At 32.2% G+C, this 23,265-nt stretch overlaps 2 protein-coding genes across 8 annotated transcripts in view; one reads left to right on the forward strand and one right to left on the reverse strand.

Annotated features, from left to right (window-relative positions):
- znf143a (zinc finger protein 143a) overlaps positions 1-23,265 on the reverse strand; it is a 705,859-nt gene that overhangs the window by 208,149 nt on the left and 474,445 nt on the right. The gene's annotated exons all lie outside the window — the stretch shown is intronic.
- On the forward strand, positions 1,987-21,439 carry kars1 (lysyl-tRNA synthetase 1). 7 transcript variants are annotated; one of them, NM_001002386.2, is made up of 15 exons: positions 1,987-2,148; positions 5,117-5,247; positions 5,384-5,525; positions 7,236-7,401; positions 8,134-8,227; positions 8,752-8,938; positions 11,973-12,098; positions 12,228-12,347; positions 14,077-14,239; positions 16,000-16,173; positions 16,272-16,357; positions 17,207-17,292; positions 17,386-17,512; positions 18,800-18,943; positions 20,754-21,439. In NM_001002386.2, exons 2-15 carry the CDS (start codon positions 5,129-5,131, stop codon positions 20,826-20,828), a joined length of 1,809 nt encoding a protein of 602 aa, NP_001002386.1. In that variant the 5' UTR covers positions 1,987-2,148; positions 5,117-5,128; the 3' UTR covers positions 20,829-21,439. The 7 variants fall into 7 exon arrangements, 5 of the variants coding, with proteins under 5 accessions (NP_001002386.1, NP_001315435.1, XP_087114896.1 ...); XR_015494557.1 differs by having other exon boundaries at positions 2,076-2,148; positions 16,272-16,588; positions 16,630-17,292; positions 20,754-21,188; XM_087258770.1 differs by having other exon boundaries at positions 2,076-2,826; positions 20,754-21,188.

Here is a 23,265-nt window from a genome sequence, read left to right on the forward strand (position 1 = left end):
ATATAATTATAAATAATAATAATTACAATAGTAATACTTTATTATCATTTGGGTTATTTCCTGTATTTGCAATGAATTGTGAGATTTGCAGTAACGTTTTCTGAACAATAGAGGTCACTGTTTTCATTCATTCATTCATTTTCTTTTCGGCTTGGTCCCTTTATTTATCTGGGGTCGCCTCAGCGGAATGCTTTACTGTGTTATCCATGTTTTATCGATCACTGGGAAACTCTATACACACACACTACGGACAATTTTAGCTTACCCAATTCACCTGTACCACATGTTTTTGGGAAACCGGAGCACCCGGAGGAAATCCACGCCAACACGGGGAGAACATGCAAACTCCACATAAAAATGCCAACTGACCTAGCCGAGCCGAGCCTTGAACCAGCGACCTTCTTGCTGTGAGGCGATTGTGCTACCAATTGCACCACTGTGGTGCCCACTGTTCTTATTCTAAGTCTAAAACAACAAATATTTTGTTGTCAAGTGAAATGCATCAAAGGGAATTCATATTCATAGAAAGCTTATTAGATATTAATAAAAGGTACGCTTTAATTACTCTTGTAGAAGAAAAAGTAAAAAATAAAGTGTTAAATAATGTCCATCCTTTAATGTAACAGATATATTTTTAATAAAAAAAATTAAATAATATTTAAAATATTTGATTTAACCAATGTTATTTTTAGGAAATAAATACAAAAAACACTTGAATACTGAATATATTTATTATGGAATATTTTCTCATTTAATTGGTAATTATCTGAAATTAAATTATATTGACATTACAGTAAAAAATAACACTAATGCCAACATGCCACTTAAGTCTTTTGTATTCCAGTTTTTACCCATATATAATAAAATACCATGGTATTTACAATTTAAATAAAAATAGGTACTAATACTAATTTTATGTGCAAAACAAAACTTTAAAATGTGTTTATGATTGTTTTAAATCACAGAAATATGATAGATTTCATAATGTGACAGTTGTCTGTTTTAAAAAATGTGTTAAAAAATTATAAATGCTTTCATTGTAGTCGAAATAAAACAAATAAGACTTTTTCTAGAAGAAAAAAATATTATCAGACATACTGTGAAAATTTCCTTGCTCTGTTAAACGTAATTTGGAAAATATTTAAAAAGAAAAAAGAAATCTAAGAAGGGATAATAATTTTGACTTCAACTGTACAATCAAAAATAAAATGCATAACAGTCTCAACATTTATTATGCAAAAAAAAAACATTTGATTCAGAAAGATCAACTTTATTATACCTCTTGAGAAACTGGTTGGTTGGATATATTTTATGTAGCTATAATTTTAAAGTAGATTTCACTGACTTTATTAGTCACACAATATTTTTTGTTATAAATCCAGATTAAGTTTCAATTGATATTCTCAAATTGGTTAATCCAAACATGTGTCTAAAAACTGCAGGACAATGTATCAACACTATCTAATAAAACCTCATTTTTAACTGTGAGTGTTTTAATAATAACTGATGCAACATAACAGACAATTTCATAAGCTTGGTGTAAGAATACAAGCAATTTCATAAGCTTGGTATATATATATATATATATATATATATATATATATATATATATATATATATATATATATATATATATATATATATATATATACCAAGCTTATGAAATTGCTTGTATTCTTACACCAAGCTTATGAAATTGTCTGTTGTGTTGCATTAGTAGGCTTTAATATAATTATATAAAAATCATTTAAGAATCAAGCACTAGGTTTATTAATATAGACATAAATGACCAATAATTTAGGAATAATCATTCTTGGTAACGTTAAATATACAGTTTATGGCTTCTTTTTAACATGTTTGTGTATATTTTACGGTTTCATCATATTTTAATCTGTTTTATTGTTAATCAATGACATTTTTATTGGTGTTGTTTATCTTAATATGCAAATATTTATTCAAAAAACAAACCACTTACGAGAAAAGGAAGTGATGCAACTTTAAGCAACGGAACTTTTACAGTGAAGCGTGGTCGAACATTAGCCGGTTTTATTGCTGCAGTGTTGTTTATATCTGGCTTCACTGTCCTGCTGCGAGCGTGGAGAAGATGGCAGACGGAGCTGTGGTGGATGGAGACAAACTCAGCAAAAAGTATAGACATTTACACAATTATAGCGCTTAGGCTGCTTTTGTGCGAACTAAAACCTAAGATAAGTTGGACTGTGTGCGTTGCGCGACGTTCATACTCTCTGTTGTCCTGTAAGATCCGTTGTGATGAAGTGCAACGTGGTTTGTTCTGCGTGAACGCGACTGAATGATAGCTTGTTTTGATTACGATTTATTGCGTGTAAATGGTTCTCCCTTGTCGGCATATTTCAGGATCAGTCAAAAATCTGTTTTACCTAAATTAATCTTAAAATGACACTCACGTTCTCATTTCATCCTCCATAGCGCGCCGAGAAAGCTAATGGCGTGTTCGCTTGAGACTCATTTCCGTGACCGTTAAAAATAATATTCGGCGACTATTTTACGCTGAGAATTCGTCAAATATTTGTTATCTTACCTTAAATGCGTTAAGTATGTTAATATAATCTTTTCTGCGCTTCTGTCAGTTAACGGAACTAAAGTACTTTCGATTCTGGGGGTCAGTACGATTCTGATAAAGAGTGAACCGATTCAAACGAGTCATTGAATCATTTCGACTCGAAAAGAAATTAATTTGTGATATACTGTTTATCATGTTAGAAAATATTGTTGTATGATACATGCTATTAGTTTTACTTCATCTGAATTTGAGCTCATTATTTACCTGAAAACTAAAACCATACGGTAGGTTTAAGCGTAAGTTTGTCTAATTGAATAACTGACTAATTTTGTATTGACTTTAACGTTATAGTAGTTTGTTTAATAATGTTTAATTCTTCGTTAAACTATGCACATATAAATGGTGTCTATTTTGAAAATGATTAGTTTAAACTTCATACAATGAATGTAGGATAAGTATAAAATATATTGACATTAACCAAATTGCTTCCTTCTGGCCTTTGAAAATGGCCAGTTCAAACTTTATACAGTGAATTTAGGTTAAGTAAAAACAATGCTCCCTTTTGGCTATTTATAAAATTAATGATATCAAATGTACTGCAAAATGACAACAGTATTTACTGTGTGAATATCAATATAAAAACTTGACAACGGACAAACCTGAGAGCAGTTTTGTAAATACGATTTTAGCACATCAACAGAAAACTACATGGGCTCCATTTTGCATTACAGTTTTGAGAAATACACTAAAATACTTTCGGTTCTGGAGGTCAGAACAAATCTGATAAAGAATGAACCGATTCAAACGAGTCATTAAATCATTTTGACTCAAAAAGAACGATTCATTTGTGACAGACTATTTATCATGCTAGAAAATACTGTTGCATGATACCTGCTATTAGTTTTACTTAATCTGAATTTGAGCTCATTATTTACCTGAAAACTAAAACTTTGAGGTAGTTAGGTTTGTTTATTAATGTTTAATTCTTCGTTAAACTATGCACATTTAAATGGTGTTTATTTTGAAAATGATTAGTTTAAACTTTATACAATGAATGTAGGTTAAGTATAAAATATATTGACATTAACCAAATTGCTCTTTTCTGGCCTTTGAAAACTCAAACTTTACACAGTGAATTTAGGTTTAGTAGAAAGAATGCTCCATTTTGGCTATTTATCAAATTAATGATATTAAACGTACTGTTAAAATGGCAAAACAGTATTTACTGCGTGAATATCAATATAAAATATTAACAATGGACAAACCTGAGAGGTCAGTACAAATCTGATAAAGAATGAACCGATTCAAACGAGTCATTAAATCATTTTGACTCAAAGAACGATTCATTTGTGAGCTTCAGTGTTTAACATGTTAGAAAATACTGTTGTATGATACCTGAAATTACTGTTTACTTAATGTGAATTTGAACTGATTGTTCATCTGAAACCATAAGGTAGGTTTAGGTGCAAGTTTGTCTAACTGAATGACTGAATTGTTTTACAGGTTTTGCAATAACTTTTTAACATCATAATACTTTAGTTTTATTAACGTTTAACTCTTTGTTGAAGTATAAACATTTGAATAGTGGCTATTTTGAAAATGATTTGTTCAATCTTCATATAATGAATGTAGGTTAAGTAAAAATAGAAATATTAACATTTAGCAAATTGCTCCTTTTTGACCTTTGAAAATGATTTGTTTAAACTTTATACAGTGAATTTAGGTCAAGTTAAAAAATGCTCCTTTTTGACTATCAAATTAATGATATCAAATGTACTGTAAAAATGTTAAAACAGTGTTTACTGTGTGAATATCGAGATCAAATTGACAATGGATGAAGCTGAAAGCAGTTTTGTGTTTTGTAAACACAATTTCAGCACATCATCAGAAAATTACATGGTCTCTATTTTGCATTACAGTTTTGAGAAATAATAGATTTGGAGGCTTATTTTAGAAATTGTATATATGTTATTTGGGGGAGGGGAAAAAATACTCCAACAAATAAGGCTGAACAATATATCGTTTAAGCATTGTTATCGCAATGTGTGTATCCGCAATGGTCACATCGCAGGATTATATGATTTATTAAAGAGTAAAAGATAAAAATATTAAATATTGTTATTTTTTAATTATTTATTCAATGATGACCATATAATTTTACATTTTATTGTTCTATTTCTGTACTTGAATACTGTTGGACTCCTCAGAAAACCATAAAGCACTATTTATTTATTTATTTTTGCTTGTAATTTATTATAATTTATGCAGATACACTGCATAGAAAAAGACTTGATCATCCTAGTCGATGTAAATAAATGAAATATTTCCAAATAGAGCTATTCAAGTTATTTGGTGAAATTATATTCATATCGCAATATGTATTGCGGCAAAACAAAATATTGCAATGTCAGATTGTTCCAATATCGTGCAGCCCTACCAGCTAAATATTTTTATGACTGTAAATCCTCATTCCTGATGGTGACACCAAATTATAGCGTCTTTTTGGTGTACCAAAATATGTTTTCGTAAGGGTGCAATAAATCTGACGCTGATTTTTCTTGATTCATCAAATAGGACGTTTGCATCATGTTGACTCTGGTCAGAATATGCCAACTGCAAGCGCTCAGGCCGCGGACGCTTGCTCTTCCCGGCTCACAAAACCTGCCTTTGCTTATTCAAGGAATACGCTGGAAAAGTGACAAAAGGTTGGTGGTGTTTCCATTAAATGCCAATACCAACCTTTTGTCACAAAAATTGTGCTTGCTAAAGACTTATGTTTTTAACCTAGAATGTGTATTGTTACCAGACAGGTGATTGAGCTTCTTTCTTCTGTGTTCACAGTGAGCTGAAAAGGCGCATGAAAGCTGAGAAGAAAGCAGCTGAGAAGGAAGCCAAGGTCAAAGAGCAGCAGGAACAGAAGGAGACCAATGACAAGCCACAGCAGAACGCATACGGGGCAGATGAGGAAACACTGGACCCCAATGTACGATGAGTAGCGAATATGGAAGACATATTTCTGCCACAAGAATTCAGAAAGAATTGACTCTGATAAAGTATCAGCGCTAAAAACAACTGTAGATCACACATGATCAGAATATTAAATTATATAATGTTTCATCATTTCCTCTTGTAAAGCACAAAGTAAAAATTATTAAATTAAATTTAATAAAATATATATTTTAAATATAAATATATATTTGCCAATTGCTGTTTAATCACTTAATTTTTATGCATGTGTGGATCATGAGAAGCACAGGTGTAGCATCTAGTCTAGCCTTTCCTTGCTATAAAAATTTTGAAAGAAATACAAATCAGGTTTATATTTAACTAAAACAAAAGCTGTAAAACAAACAAACAAAGAGTTTTTTGAAATAATTGTTAGCTGATAAAATAAACATGTTAGGAATGTGCGATTGTTTGGTTTCAGCTAGTTGTGAAGCAAGTAGGTCTAATTAGAATTTTTACTTAAAATAAAAAAAAATTATTAAAGCTGTATTGACTTTTACATATTCATACAGTTGAAGTCAGAATTGTTAGCCCCCCTGAATTATTAGCACCCCTGTTTATTTTTTTCACCAATTTCTGTTTAATGGAGGGAAGATTGCTTCAGCACATTTCTAAGCATAATAGTTTAAAAAAAACTTATTTCTAATAACGGATTTATTTTGTCTTTGCCATGATGACAGTAAATAATATTTTACTTGGTATTTTTCAAGACACTTCTATACAGCTTAAAGTGACATTTAAAGACTTAACTAGGTTAATTAGGTTAACTAGGCAGGTTAGGGTAATTAGACAAGTTATTGTATAATGATGGTTTGTTCTGTAGATTTTCGAAAAAAAAATAGCTGAAAGGGGCTAATAATTTTGTCCCAAAAATGGTTTTTAAAAAATTAATAACTGCTTTTATTCAAGCCGAAATAAAACAAATAAGACTTTCTCAAGAAGAAAAAAATATTATCAGACATACTGTGAAAATTTCCTTGCTCTGTTAAACATCATTTGGGAAATATTTAAAAAAATAAAATAAAATCAAAAGGGGGCTAATAATTCTGACTTCAACTGTACATGTCAAAAACACAACAAAGTGACTAAGAAGAAATAATGTATTCCTAAATATAAAGTAAATATTACATTCAGACGATTTATAAAAACTACATTAATTATGGGAAAAGACAAGTCAGTGATTCTGGGAAAAGAAAAACACTGATTTAAATACAAATGCAAAAATCTTGTATGACTGTCAAAGTAAAGTAAACAATAACAATTACTACAGAATACATGCAATTTCATATAAATAGCTCATGTTTCTTCTAAATAGTGTGGTTGCAGTTAGTGTAAAATAATTACTAATAAAATGAACAATATGTTGGCGCCAATAGCTCAGTGGTTAAGGTGCTCACAGCGACCCGGGTTCAATTCCTGGCTCAGTTCTTTGATGATCCTTTTCCTCTCTTTGCTTCCAATAATTTCCTGTCAATTCTCTGCACTGTTCTTCTATCCAATAAAGGTAAAAAAAATAATTATTAAAAAATAAAATTAAAATGAACAAAATCATGTTTTTTTGTTTGTTTATTGTTTGTAATTTGCACTATACTGGAAGTTGTGGTGACCACTGACTCTAAATGATGAAGCATTTATGTGTGTGAAGTCTTTTGTAACCGATTCATTTTACCGCTCTGTTTCGATACAGCAATACTTCAAGATACGTTCACAAGCCATTCAAGCCTTGAAGGGAACAGCCGAAGATCCTTACCCTCACAAATTTCACGTGGACTTGTCTCTTACTGAGTTCATTGAGCGCTATAACCACCTTCAGCCTGGAGACCACTTGACAGATGTTGTCCTCAATTTATCAGGTAAAGGTTTCCTAACTGGATTTTAAAGAGTGATGCATTGAAATGATTTTCTACAGAAACTGAAATGTGGCCCCCTTTCTCTATCCCCTAAGATTTCCAGATATAAGAGTCATGTTGTAGCTTTTGTAACATTTTTTGCAAGACAATTAATTTGATGACATTGGTAGTGGCAACACTCTCGACTTATTTTTTGTGGATTAAACTAAATACATTTTATATTTTGTTAAACTAAAATGAAAAAGACTAGAAAAAATGCACAGAAATATTGAATTGAGACTGTTATAATGGCATCCATTCAGAACCGAACTGAACCGTGAGACCAGTGTGGGTTCACACCTCTACTTTTAAGTCAAAATGTGGCAGGGGAGTGAATCATTTCAGGCTTGACTGTATACGTGTACAAATGTATAAAACAAATATATACATTTGATATTAAAGTTTCTGAGCCTTGGTATAAAGAAATGGCAAGCAATCTTAAGGGATGTCTGAGTTTATTTAACTGCAAAAAACAAGAAAACTGAAGAAATATGCAGATTTTTGTTTTGTTTTGTTTTACAAAATAAATTTTAGATGCACTTTATTTTAAGTCTTTCTTGTTAAACTGTAATTATTCCTTTAACTAATGAGTAATTATTAATTAGTTATTGCTGCAGACGTTTAATAAAATGTCCCTGTAAAATCTTTACATTTTTTAATTTTGTTTGTTTGTTTGTTTGTTTGTTTGTTTGAAAGGTCGTGTTCATGCTAAGAGGGCTTCAGGCGCCAAGCTGCTGTTCTATGATCTGCGAGGAGAAGGAGTCAAGCTGCAGGTCATGGCCAACTCCAGGTCTGGTTTGCTCTCTTTTCCACCTCTTTTCAAAGTCTTTCATTAAAATTTCATCAAATTAAAATATCTATATAACAAAATAGTTTTGTTTTTATGTATGCATGTGTATCGCATATACATAATGAATATATATATAATACACACACACACACATACTATGTCACGAATAATCTTTTCCCATCACAAAAAAAACTATAAAATCAGGCCCTTTTCGTAGGCCAACAATTGAAAGGACCACATAATACAAATACAACATGCTAACTTCAGTGAACTTGTTTGTTTATTTGTGTTTTTTAGGCAAATTGTGCATGTGTTGTTAGGATTTGCAGTGTGTTTTCTACATGTGTTTGCCTTGTCAGGATTTGTCAAATCAGTGAAGATGTTTTCTTAATTAGCTTTTGTTTTCTGATTCTGACATTTCTGATGAAGTGTTTTTGTTGTTTTTTTAAGTTGCAGCACGTTACGTTTTCTCGGCCACCATAGTCTTTTCATGTTATATACTTACATGACCAGTCTTTTCTTAGAAACTACACATCAGAAGAAGCGTTTGTGCACATCAACAACAAACTGAGGCGTGGAGACATCATCGGGGTCCGGGGGAACCCTGGCAAGACAAAGAAGGGCGAGTTGAGCATCATCCCAGTGGAGATGACCCTGCTGTCTCCATGTCTTCATATGCTTCCACATCTTCACTTTGGCCTGAAAGACAAGGTAAAGCTTTGTTTTTAAATCACTTTGGAAATAATATCTCTCTTTCAGACTTCTTTTTCTTTGTCTGCAACCTTTTGGGGGTGGGAGAAGCACACTTGTGTATTTTATAATATGCTGTTTAATTGCAATTCAGTAAAAATTCTTTATAGTTGTCAGTGCTAATAGCCTAGTGGTTAAGTGCGCTGACATGGAGGTGCTCACGGTGACAAAAGTTTGATTTCTGGCTCCAGGTCCTAAAATGATCCTAGTATCTGCTCTCATTACCGTTCTTTCTGTAATCTCTACTGTTCTATCCTAATAAAGGTGAAAACCCTCTGAAAATAATTAAGAAAATAGGCAAAAAAATGCATTATAGTTTAAATTTATGTAAAATGCAAGTGATTGAGTTTTAGAATACAAAACATTTAATAAAATAACTGACCTATTTTCTGTAGAAGACACTTAGAGTGCTCACACTAGGTACAGTTGCCTTGGAACTGTGCTAAAGCATGATTGTCCCCCCTACCCTCTCCCCTGACGGCCTGCACTAACACTGCATTTTGCCTTCCGAGCCGGAGCACGCTTGCGTCATCAATGATGCAACTGTTCAGTTTAACAGAAAGAGAAGCACTCTCGCCCAGCACAGTGGACATTGCTTATGTTGTTTTGTATTATTTCAAGTTGTTTGGGATGCAGTGACACGGTCCAATATTTTGCCAAACAGATCCACAACTTTTGATGCTCATAAATTATAAAAGTCCTCGTGCTGCATGAATTAGGAGGTTTGTCGAAGGTACAGCTGATGTGCAGTGAGGGGTTTCCGTCTTTAGTAAACTGACAGTTTGTGTTCTTTGAAAAGTAAGAATGATTAATAAATCCATATGAAACAGTCCCTAAAAAGTGGCATTGCTTCTTAAGTTTTGGTCCCAGGCGCACATACCACTCCAAAGCCCAACCAAACCGCGCTAACTAAATCGCACTTGGGCCTGATTTGGAGCACTCACACTTGTGAGATGAACTGGGTGCCTGGGAATGCTTCAGATAGCGTAGTGTGAGTGCACCCTTAAAAGCTAAATTTAAATATAAATATAAAACGCCCTTAAATCTATAAATATTTGTAATTACACATTTGTAAAGATAATTCAGTTTGGTACTTTAAAAATAAATTAATTTAACTTCTAGTGTTATTAGTAGTTAAGCATTAGAGTTAAAATTCGGCAGTTTCGTCAACATTTAAAGTACACTTTGGTTTAACTTTAAGTTAACTTTAAGTTTAAGGACTTAAATGTGTCATGAAATGCACTCTTGTTCACTTGAGTATTTTTTTTTTAATATCATTTTCATTAATTATTAGGGGTGTAATGATTTATCGTTGTACGATTTATTGCGATGCAAAAATGTCACAATTTGCATCGTGGCGTTATGACGATTTGATTACGATATGACGTCCGTTTTCTCTTATTAGTTGAGCTGTTTGCACGTGAGCTGCGTTCCACCTGCTGTCGCAAGTTAGCAGACCAAGATGAGTGGAGCTGAAATAGAGGATGGCCTATCCTCTTAAAATCAGACGTCTGGCAACATTTCGGTTGTACAGTCATTGCTTTAGACTCGTCCGCTTTTTGACACGCATACTGGGTCAAACATCCTAAGTTTTAAAGTCTTCACAGTGATTTACATACTTTGCACAGCGACAGGGATACCTCCTAATGGTGTTGAAAGAGTCACATACTGTATTTATAAGGTACAATTCACCCTAAAATATCATTCTGTCTTCATATAATGTTCCCGCCGCAAAATCTCACATGACGTGAGCTTACCGTGAGCTGTTACTACAGAGGGCGAACTTTGATAGACGCGCGCATATGGCAAGCCGTTTTAGCATATAAACCCTTGTTCTGACTATCCATAAATATATTTAGAGAGATCTCTAGTTATATTTTGACTGGTCATAATTATAATTCGACTAGTCAGAATGACAATTAGAGATATCTGCAATTACGATTGTACTAGTACAAAATCAGATTGGAGATATCTGCAAATATATTATGACTAGTCATATTTCTCCATTGACTTCCATTGAAAAATATTTGCAGATATCTCTAAATGAGTTGACTAGTCACAATTGTAATTAGAGATATCTTTAAATGAATTTAATTAAATATGAATTAAATACCTGGAAATGTGGATTTTTTTTGCACACACCAAAAACCGCAAGTGACCAAGCAAAGCCTTAAGCTCTTACTGTTAAATTCAATTGAATAGAAAGCTTATTTTTTGCACCTTTACTTAAATTGTTCCTTAATTTTGTTTCTGTCATTTCAATAATATTTTTAAGAACTTTTTAAATTGTTTTATTTTCCAGAGACAGGCCTGTTTAATTTATTTTCTTAAAGAAGGGTTCAGTTTAACAAGTTGAAACAAAAGAAAAAAAAAATAGTTTACTTGGTAAAATTTGCATTTCAGTTTAATTTTCAATTTTTATTCAAAATATCGTGATACATATCGAATCGTGAACATTATACCGTGATACACATCGTATCGTGAGCTGAGTGTATCGTTACACCCCTATTAATTATGTTTAAGTATTGTTTCTTTGTTTGTTTTTACATGACACTTGCTGCTCTGTGCAATAACTTTAACCAGTCTTGGTTCTTGAGATGAAACAAAAAATAAATAAATAAATTAGGTTTGTGTATTTTCTCAGCAAAACACCAGATTTGAAGCAAATAATGGCAGAAGTTGTCACAAAATTATTTTATTTAGGTCATATATATATATATATATGCAAAATCCTGTTGGGACTGTTTAACTTTCAACCAGAACTTTGGTGTGTACAGATTATCACATTTGTAGAGAAGATGCTTGTTAGTGAATTTATTCAATGTGTTATGCAGTGTTTTCTGAGGAATGATCATGGAAGCACAGGGCAAATGTTAGATTTCATCTTGTGTGTAAAAAAGGGTTGAATGAACGTTTCTGTCACTTAAATTGGAGACATGAACTACTATACAGATAGTGATCGTGTACTGATCTGCTTGAACATCTTTCTTTCTAGGAAACCAGGTTCAGACAGCGATATCTGGACCTGATTCTTAATGATTTTGTGAGACAGAAGTTTGTTACTCGTTCCAAGATTATCACGTATCTCCGCAGCTTTCTTGACCAGCTTGGATTTCTGGAGGTAAAGATGTCCTACTCAAGATTGAGAGATCGCCTCAAACAATAAGCAATGCATTTATGTTTCCTACTGAAAGAGATTTTCCTGTCTCCTCATATTTAACTGGTTGTCATTTCTGATGATGTTTTCCAGATTGAAACCCCAATGATGAACCTGATCCCTGGTGGCGCAGTAGCAAAGCCATTTATCACCTATCACAATGATCTGAACATGAACCTGTACATGAGAATTGCTCCTGAGCTTTACCATAAGGTAAATGACAGAATGTTTAACGGTCTAAAACCTACAATTAATTTTTATATAAACAAAAACAGCAAATGGAATGGGACAGCGGCATATTGATAAACTACAAGAAATCAACCTGAATACACATGAAAGACAAATTTTTAAATTTTATTTATGAGACCAGACAGCTTATAGGAGATGCCGAATTGGTCACGTAGTAACTCATTTGTATTTATTGAATAGTGATGCACCACCAACTAATGTTTTCACCATATTGAAATTCCAGTATCGTGACAACACTACCACAACCATGTTTCTGCAGGGTCTTAAAAAGTCTTGAAATGTCTTAAATCTCAAAATCTAAATTTTAGGCTTTAAAGTCTTAAATTTACAGAACATTTTTGTATTGTAGGTCCTAAATCTTTTTTAAACAGGTCTTAATTTTCCTGCGTTTGGCCAGATTGCTACCCAATCTGGCCAAAAACCATACAATCACCAGCAATCATCTCAATAAAACTTTAAACTTTTTATTTAAAAAGGTCATTTTTAACTCTATTTATCATAGTAGTTTATTTATTTTCTTTACAATAACATTTCTTTAAAAGTTCTCCATGCAGATTTAGTTATTATAGTTTTTAAAACTTTTAAAACATTTGTTCATTTTTTTATTTTTTTTTTATTTTTATATTGGGGAAAAAAGTGTATGGATACAACTAAAGCTTGCTTGTTTTTACACAATATTTAAAATATTTTGAATCTAAAATATTTAGTTTTTTAATTGTTATCGTATTATTGTTTTATTAAATGTAATAAATTATAGCAAAACCTTTTTAGAAAAGGCAAATAAAAATCTTTTCCATCTGGGCCATTTAAAAAAATCCTTAGGCTTTAGCGCTTTGAGTCTAAAATTTCAGTCATAACGGTCTTAAAAATATCTTAAAAGTCTTCATTTAAACTCTGTGAAACCTGCAGAAACCCTGATGTAATTACTGTGAAGCTGCTGTCTCCAACACATACTTCATTAGAATGTGAAAAATTAAGTACATTAGACAAGATTTTTGTAATGAAAACACTTTGAATGTTTTTAAAAAGGTATCTTCAGGAATGACGTAAGTTGTTGATCAAACATTGAATTGAAATATATTGAACTATTTTTATTTTTTTGAATGCTTTATTTTTATTGAAAACTTTTATTTAACAGAACATTTCACATTCAAAAATATTAAATTTTACTATATTCAACATGAAATGATAAAACAAATAAAAAAATAATAAAATAAAAGACAACATTGGAGGCTTACATTGTTCAAGATTTAGTGCATTCAACAGCTGTTAACATTGCAGTAATCAATCCATTTCCTCCAATGTTTTCAATAAGTCCCTTTTAAATCTCTAAATAAATAATTAATTTTAGTATACATTATTGTGATTTTCATATATATATATATGTATATATATATATATATATATATATATATATATACACACACACACACACACACACACACACACATATATATATATATATATATATATATATATATATATATATATATATATATAATTAGTTTGTGTATCATATCTTATTGAATTATGAAGTTGTTCTTATCATGTAATGATTTTATGTACATTGATCTAGCCATAAGTTGCTGATGTGGCAATAAACAAACAAACAAACCATAAGGTTAATGCGTCACTCAGATGTGGAAATTCTTGAGTTGTTCTGCATGACATCTAACCTTCATTGATGTTTCAGATGTTGGTAGTTGGAGGAATCGACCGCGTGTACGAGATTGGCCGTCAGTTCCGTAATGAAGGCATCGATCTCACTCACAACCCAGAGTTCACCACCTGTGAGTTCTACATGGCCTATGCCGACTATCACGACCTGATGGAAATCACAGAGAAGCTTCTCTCAGGTGCGTTAAACCTTCAAAAAGAAAGTGATTGGAATAGTGTATAAAATATGCAAAACACATTAGCTTTTTATAAAGCTGAAATCATTAAATGGAATCAAAACAGACTTGTTCCTTTTGTTTACCTCTCGATTCTTAAAAGTAAAGCTCACCACAGGGTTCATGCGGTCATGGAAAACCAGGAAAAGTCATGGAATTTTGACATGGCGTTTTAAACTTTTGGAAAAACAGAGTTGTCAGTCATGGAAATTAGTTGAACAAATGTCTGTATACTTAAAAATGGGTTAGTTAGTTGTCTTTTCTCTTTTTTTGTCCTCAGCCAATCGCATACTCTCACGTTTATTAGTGCTGCGTTATCTAAATAAATTTTACATGGATATAAAAATAAGTTTAATCTAAAGAGATTGTTGCTTGTTTTATGATATGCTGTAACAAATTTGAACATGCATGGTTGTCTCGTTATTTACCATGTATACGTAAACTTTACATGAAACATTAGGTCATGAAAATTTAGTTGAAATTTTGATCACAAGCTCTGAAGAAAGTGAAACCACTCACACATCAGGCGGCCTCATAAACAACAACAGTACAGTTTTGAGCTTGGGTCAATCACGGCTCGTTGTTATATGTAAATATTATTATGGTGTAATGTCTTAGCTGTGGTTTTAAAAATGGCACTTCCTTGGTTTTCATTCAATTCATACTTAAAAGTCTTGTAAAAGTCATGGAATTTTAATAGTAAACATGTGGATGAACCCTTTCACCAGAGATGATGAATTTTCATAATTTACCATATTTTCAAGAGAATAAGTTTCTCTGGTACGAAATGGTGTTGTTAGGGGAAATGCATTTGCAAGTGTGTTAAATTATAATACAAAAAGCAAATACACATTATTTTGAATAAGAATGCAGTCATTGATTGAAAAACACATTTAAAATTTTATTGTACAAAACCCAAACCTGGAAACAAAATCTGTTTTTCACGCGTCGTTTCCAAACGATCCCATTAGAGTTTCATTTAAATCACTTCAAGCTTCAGTGTCATCATTGGTCCATTAGTTAAAGTTGACAGCTGCTCCTCTAGCCAATCACTCGAAGGCGGATTTGACGTCACTCCAACTCCAAATATTTATTTTTCCCAGTTTTTGCGTTGTTATTTAACATGTATTATTGTTAAATATATTTTATTATTAGTTTTCGATCTGTGACCCCTTTATCCCATACAGAAACACTTCTCATACATTATCATTCTCCTCACTTCACTACAAAGCTTTCAGTTTAATGGTATAGTGAATTTGCTCTTCAGTGTTTGGACTATCAGTAATGACTTTAAACCACACTGAACTGAGCTAAACTGAACTGAACTTAAACACTAAAAAGTGAACTACCCTGATCCAGTTACTATGACCATTTATGTGAAGCTGCTTTGACACAATCTACATTGTAAAAGAGCTATACAAATAAAGCTGGATTGAATTGAATTATACAGAATAGAATTTGAATGAAGTATAAAAGAAATAATTTATATTGCCATTCCTTGTCATTTTTATCTAAATGACAAGACTAAAATAATGAAACGCGAATTTGAATTAATCAGTTTAAGGCATAATGTTGGTCTCTTGTTCATCAGAAATGTAAATGTTTCAATTGATTTAGAAAATATTGCTTGATTCTGAAGTGCACAGTAAAGATTGAATTTTGTATTTGAAGATGTGTCTGAAAACACCAAGTGATGTTTTTTGTTGATGTTGTTGTTTTTACAGGAATGGTGAAGCACATTACCGGAGCTTATAAAGTGACGTATCATCCTGATGGTCCAGAGGGACAGGCCTACGAAATAGACTTCACCCCTCCCTTCAGGCGAATCAGCATGACCCAAGAGCTGGAGAAGGAGTTGGGTGTGAAGTTTCCACCTCCTGACACCTATGACAGTGACGGTATAGAAATGTTTGAAAACATATGTTTGCCATCACAAAAGGTGTGGGAAGGTGTTTTTTTTCTGTTGCTAAAATAGTTTTGTGTGTGTTTTTGACAGAAATGCGCAAGTTCTTAGACGACCTGTGTGTTCAGAAAGAAGTTGAATGTCCTCCTCCCAGGACAACTGCTCGACTTCTTGATAAGGTATGAAGTAGGGCTGCACGATATTGGGAAAAGAAAAAAAGCTGACATTGCGATATTTAGTTTTTCTGTGATTAAATTGCGATATAAATATAACTTCAAAAGATGACTGACTCGATTTGGCAATATTTTATAAGGTTGAAATAGTGAGTAGTGCAACATGATTTGTGGTACATTCTCCATGCACATTGTGGTAATATTATCCATACACATTGTGGTAATATATTCAAAAAGGCGGCAACACCATACAAAGCTAATTCATTAGATTAAAAAAGGCTGATAAAAAGTGTGTAACGTTTCGAGCACACCGACTCTTCATCAGACAGTATTCATCGCAGCATGTTGCTCTTTTTTAACGCTTCCGGATCACATGGTCTCATACATTATCTCATAACAAAAAATAGAAAAATACACATTAGTAAATTACACAACTTACAGATTCAAAACGAAAATACAAAAACAAATCCTAATAATACATCACAAATAAAGAAAATCATAACAAAATATAGCCAAAAACCTTTAACCATTTCATCAATCCGATCACAGGTTGACAAATAAGACACTCCCAGTCACACCTGGAATTTAAATTTCCACAGTGGTAACGAAAAGGTGCATATTTGTGCACAAATGTACCTAAAAAGTACCTTTGAGGTATTATTATGGACCCTTCAGGTACAAATATGAATATTTTGAAATATTTATAATTATCGGCCTATTTATATCGGCTATCGGCCTCTAAGTCTGAAAAGTTATCAGTTATCAATATCGGCCAAAAAATCCATATCCGTGCATCCCTAGTTCTAATGTTTATTTTTTTCTTTGACACAAGTATTTTTTTTTTGTTCTAAACAGTTGGTGGGAGACTTCCTGGAGGTGAAGTGCATCAACCCAACATACATCTGCGATCATCCACAGATAATGAGTCCTCTTGCTAAATGGTATGTGCTTTTTAGTTTGTTTTTCATTTGTATGGTTAAACCACACATTATCCACAACATTCATCTGATCCGTCTTCCATCTTTCACCCTCAGGCACAGGTCACAGAAAGGTCTAACTGAACGTTTTGAACTCTTTGTGATGAAGAAGGAGATCTGCAATGCCTACACAGAGTTGAACGATCCCATCAGACAGCGAGAACTGTTTGAGCAGCAGGCTAAGGTCAGACTAATCTATCAAATACCTTATTCTGTTTGTTAGTTGTGTGCGGCTTATTGTTTTTAAGTTTTCACATTCATTTTGTGCCTAGAAATATCAATCTGATCACTTGATGTCAGTGATATTTGCATAAGCATTTCAATAATGTTAATATAGCAATGGTAATGTTATTACTAATGTTAATTAGTCAAATTAATTCATGTTTGAACTGTTGCACTGTTATGTTTGCCATTATTATGATATCTGTAAAATGCACACTAGAATTCAAAGGTTTAAGAGGTAAAATTATCAGGAATTTAATAGTTTTAAGCAGGCATGGCATTCTTTTGATGTTTTGAAATCAGAGTAATGTGTGTTTGAATGTTCTATTAATTTAAAGAATCTTAAAATATTCAATGATCAGTTTTCACATGAATATTAAATTGGTATTTGGTAATGAGCTTTTCGTCAGCAGCAAATCAGCATATTAGTGATTTTTTAAGGGATCACATGACACTAAAGACTGCTTAAACTTCAGGAAATTTAGTTTTAATACATTTAAAAAAGACACGTTGTTGTTGTTGTTGTTATGAGAAGAAGAAAAACTTATTTGTCACTTGTGTAAGAGTATTTTTATGAAGATTTTTTTTTTTATTCATGAAATATTCATTCATTCATTTTCTTTTCGGCTTAGTCCCTTTATTAATTAGGGGTCGCCACAGTGGAATGAACCGCCAACTTATCCAGCTTGTTATATTTATATATATATATATATATATATATATATATATATTAATAGTGGGCCGTTATTGGCATTATCGTGCTGCGTTAACACAAGACTCTTGTCCCGCGATAAAAAAATAGTGCCGTTAATCTATTCTCAAAGTTGTGTTTATCACAGGAATGTTGGGAATGTATTGAAATTACTTAGAAATATTAGAGTAATTTATATAAACTATATATACAAATGTAAACATTGTTCATAAGCTGACATGCACACAGACTAAAACATATCTAAAATGTAAGTGGAACTTTTATTATTTTATAATTAATTGAGTTTATTCCCGTTAAATCCCTTAGAAATTTTCTAGCCTTGAAAATTCCCAGATTGTTGCAACCCTATTACTAATTATTCAATAGTTGTAATATCTTGTATTGTTTTGCTGCATTTTAAGTCTTGGTGAGGATAACAGGCTTGTTTGAAGAACATAAACTCTTTTTACACACATGTTAGCTTTGTAATCTCTAATGTGATTAAGATGAGCTGTTGTGTTGTGAGAGCTTGCCTTGATGGTTTTACTTTGTCCACAGGCTAAGGCAGAAGGTGACGACGAGGCCATGTTCATTGATGAGACCTTCTGCACCGCTTTAGAGTACGGTCTTCCCCCCACAGCAGGATGGGGAATGGGCATCGACCGCCTCACCATGTTCCTCACAGACTCCAACAACATCAAGGTATGAACAACCATAGCCTCTTTTCATTATTAGGACGATGAATGATAATTCTTACTTCAACTCATACCTGCCAACATTTGTCCCTGAAAATCCGGGAAAATGGGGAGGTTAGGTTCGGGGGTGAGGTATCTGAATAACTCTTTTGACTGTTGAGAACCGGGTACTGTGTACTGTGGTGTTGGTAACTGTACAATAAAGCATGTCTTGGGCGGCCGCTTCAATGTTGACGACCCGGGGATTTCGCCGACCATACCAAAATATTGAAGGAGGGAGGGGGGTTGAAATTACAGGAGTTTTCCTGGAGAAATGACAAAACAGGAGTGTTGGCAGGTATGCTTTAACTGTGTATTTGTGTATTTTATTTAAAACTGCTAAATGAGGAGCATGTATTAATTGCAGGGTTCTTACAGGTGCTGGAAATCCCGGAAAATGCTTGATTTTTAATATAGTGTTTTCCATGTTAAAAAAAGTGCTTGGATTTTAGACAAAGTGCTTGAATCTGCTTGAATTTAAAGTTACAGGGCTCGAAATTGTGACTGTTTTGGTTGCATATGCGCACAATTTTATCTATGTGACCTAAAATACTCTTTGCATATGTGTGAGTACATAAATTATTGTCGCGCGACCAGTTTTCATTGCAAAATGTTGACCACACGCGCATATTTATGGAACTAATAATATGCCGAAACAATCTGTTGTGTTAAATGTGTTAAAAATTGTGTTAAATTGAACTATTAACTAATGTAAGTTAATAAAACTGATTATATGCTATTAAAAATGTTTTGAATTTGTATTTCAGAACTTGATTATTAAACATCTGAAATTTAAGACAATTTAATTTTTTAAGTCAGATTTCTATGGACCTATTTTCAAACTTCAGATTTTTTTTTGGTTCTGAGTTTAAAGACTGTAGATATTGGGTATGTAAAAATACAGTCTTCATCTTTTAAGAATTCAAATTAACACAATTCAAATTCAGATTGTTTTGGCATACTATTAGCTTCATACGTATTTAGGAGACATTCACCCAGAATGCATCTTTGCACCGGAAACGTCAATCCAATCTAATATATATATATATAGCAATGCATAAAATATCATGAATGACTGGTCATGAAAGTTTGGTACTACACCCAAACAAAATCTGACTGCAAGCTCATTTCTTGAGATATCAATTTTAGGTTAAAAGAGACCAAACTTAAAAAGATACTTCATCCAATAACTGAACTTTTTTTTTTCTCAATAAATCTATGCTCTAAAGCAGGGGTGGCCAACCCTGTTCCTGGAGAGCCACCTTCCTGCAGATTTCAGTTGCTACCCATATCAAACACACCTGAACCAATTAATTAGGACCTGAACACCACGTGATAATTACAGGCAGGTGTGTTTGATATGGGTAGCAACTGAAATCTGCAGGAAGGTGGCTCTCCAGGAACAGGGTTGGCCACCCCTGCCCTAAAGTATTCAACAATTTAAGTTGAAATGTCATATTGTGTTTTTTTTAAATACCACAATGGATTTAAATGTGAAAAAGTACATGGATATACATATATAAACATAATTAACCGTGGTTGTTAGGTGCTGGAAAAGCAGCCAAATGCACCTTGAAAGTGCTTGAAAAGTGCTGGAATTTGAGGTTGGAAAAACTGTAGGAACCCTGTATTTGCTTTAACTGCTTTTCTATTGTTAGACTTGGATATCACATTTATATGCATTATAATCTCTTTTTCTAGCACCACAAAGAGAGCTTTGCTTCGTGTAAGCTTGCATTTGTAACATTTGAATTTACAATGGCTGTTTTCTACCTCAGGAGGTGCTGCTTTTCCCTGCCATGAAGCCAGAAGACAATAAACCAGCTGCACCTGCAGAGGGCACATCAGTCTAACGCTAACACACACCTGAGCATTTCGTCCATCGCTTCCGGATTCCTGGATTCAGCCTGAACTGTCTAAAGTTATCGTCACTGTTGAGGGTAATAGCTTGATTAATCATGACCTATGCACTGTCCATTCTGAAGGGGAGGATTTCAGCAGTTCTTTTAATGTACGCCTCACAGTTTTATAGGGATTGGAAACCCTGCTGTCCCGTTTCTGTCAACTTCCTGCAGTTTTTGTGGCCTGAGGTGAATAAACAAAGTGTTTCTCAGACATGTTTGGATGTTTTATGATCTTGTCCAACTGTGTTTTTAACAAGCTTACAGTGGCTGTTCGGTTGAACCACATTAAATAATGACTTCAACAAACCAGATGATGTGTTTTGGTTCTGCTTTCCAGGTTTTTAAAATTTAAGGTCATACAGTGTTTCTATAATGCACTGCCGGTATGTTTTTTTGTGCCAGTACTTTTGTTCTCCATTACAATTATCTAAACCGTAATTCAAGATTTACTTGAAATGCAAGTCTTGTTTTCCGGGAAACAGCAAAATTACAAGGTAATGTTTTGTCCTTTAAAACAAAAACAAATATGTCAAAGTGGTATAAAAATTACATTTCCATTGCAATTGAGTTCTATTTATTCTGAGCCGTTGGCAGATATTTGTTCTCATTTTTATTCAACCCCTTTCATAATTTTGATGGATTTTTTGGAAAGATTTTGTGCAATTTTGTTTCCCAGGTAAACGTATCTTGATTTAATGACATTTAGACACAATGAAAATTAAAACAAAGTTGTTTCCATATTCCAGTTTTTTTTTTTTAAAGGCCTTATTCAAACCTTAAACTGTTTTGTAAAATTAATTAAAAAGTAAGTTTTATTTTATTTTATTTTTTTAATGAAAAATTATAGTATCTGCAGAGTCTTAAAAAGTCTCACATTTCAAAAACATTTTAGGCCTTAAAAAGTCGTAAAATCACTAAGATATTGTGTTGTAAGTCTTAAATAATTTTAAACAGGGCTTCATTTACCTACACTGTATGTCCATGTAAAGCTACCAAATAGGGCCAACATGCATCCAATCACATTCCACCTTTACCAAAAATGTATATTAACAATTTATTACCAATGTGGTTTATTTTCCTTACTATAACATATATTTTAACTGGGCCATTAGAAAAAAAGTCTTCGCATTTAATCTTGTATAGGTCTGAAAATTAATTTATAACGATCTTAAAAAGTCTTAAATTTGACTTGAAACCTGCAGAAACCCTGAGTAATGTAGATTTGATGTAAAGCTGTATTACTAATATAGTACATTGCTCCCAGTAATAACATATAATTACATTTAGAAAACAACTAATGCTCCTGTCAGATTATTAATTACAAGAAGTTTTGAATTATCCTTCATATAGTAGATACATTCTTAAAATTTATGCATAATGGTTTTAGAGCTATTTAATAACTATGGATCTGATTTTAAAAATACTTTTATGAGCATTGCTCTCCAACAAGCATAGATTTTACGAAAATCTAATTTATTTGAAAAAATATTGTAGTAATTTATTATGAAAACGATTGTGTTTTGTGACCATACTTTAGTAAAGTACTTGAATTAGTCTGTTGCAATTATAGGCAAGTATAGGCCAAGTATACTACTACAATGCACTATAGTTGACTGCAGTAAAAACTAACCTTTGCTACAGTATTTATTACAGTTCATAAGTTTACTATAGTAACAATAGTATGCTGAGTGTTCAATAACGAGTTGTAAATATATATATATATATATATATATATATATATATATATATATATATATATATATATATATATATATATATATATATATATATATATATATATATATATATGTGTGTGTGTGTGTGTATATACAAACAAACATTATATATATATATATATATATATATATATATATATATATATATATATATATATATATATATATATATATATATATATATATATATATATATATATATATATATATATATAATACAGTGATTCCAGATAGTATTTATCGTGCTTCAGTCTTTCCACATTTTTATTTTTAAAAAATGTGCAACAATTTCAAAACCTCTTTATTCACTTTGTCATTATGGGGTGTTGTGTGTAGAATTTTGAGGAAATAATTAAATCCATTTTGGAAAAAGGTTGTAACATAAAAAAGGGAAGCACTATGCATAATTTCCGGATGCACTGTATATACACATAAATATTATAGCATGGTTCACAAACACCATACATTAATATAGTATTTTTTTCATGAGGGTTACTTTATAGAAATATTCTCAAAGTTTGAAGTACTGTGACAGTTTTGATGGTAAAACATTGTTAATGTGTCTAATTAATGTGTTATAATGTGTTAATATAAACTGTTTATATTGTGATTGTTAATGACGATTAATGTCTAAAATAGTCAACTTAACA

Source organism: Danio rerio, chromosome 7 (assembly GCF_052040795.2).
Source record: "Danio rerio strain M-AB ecotype USA chromosome 7, GRCz13ab, whole genome shotgun sequence".
In the NCBI taxonomy this organism is placed as follows: domain Eukaryota; kingdom Metazoa; phylum Chordata; class Actinopteri; order Cypriniformes; family Danionidae; genus Danio; species Danio rerio.

Bases quoted from the DNA above. Each gene is read 5' to 3' on its own strand.
- kars1 (NM_001002386.2), top strand. From the start codon at position 5,129: ATGTTGACTCTGGTCAGAATATGCCAACTGCAAGCGCTCAGGCCGCGG. The intron at 7,402-8,133 runs GTAAAGGTTTCC...TTTGTTTGAAAG, and splicing joins TGTTGTCCTCAATTTATCAG to GTCGTGTTCATGCTAAGAGG. The intron at 17,293-17,385 runs GTATGTGCTTTT...TTTCACCCTCAG, and splicing joins ATGAGTCCTCTTGCTAAATG to GCACAGGTCACAGAAAGGTC.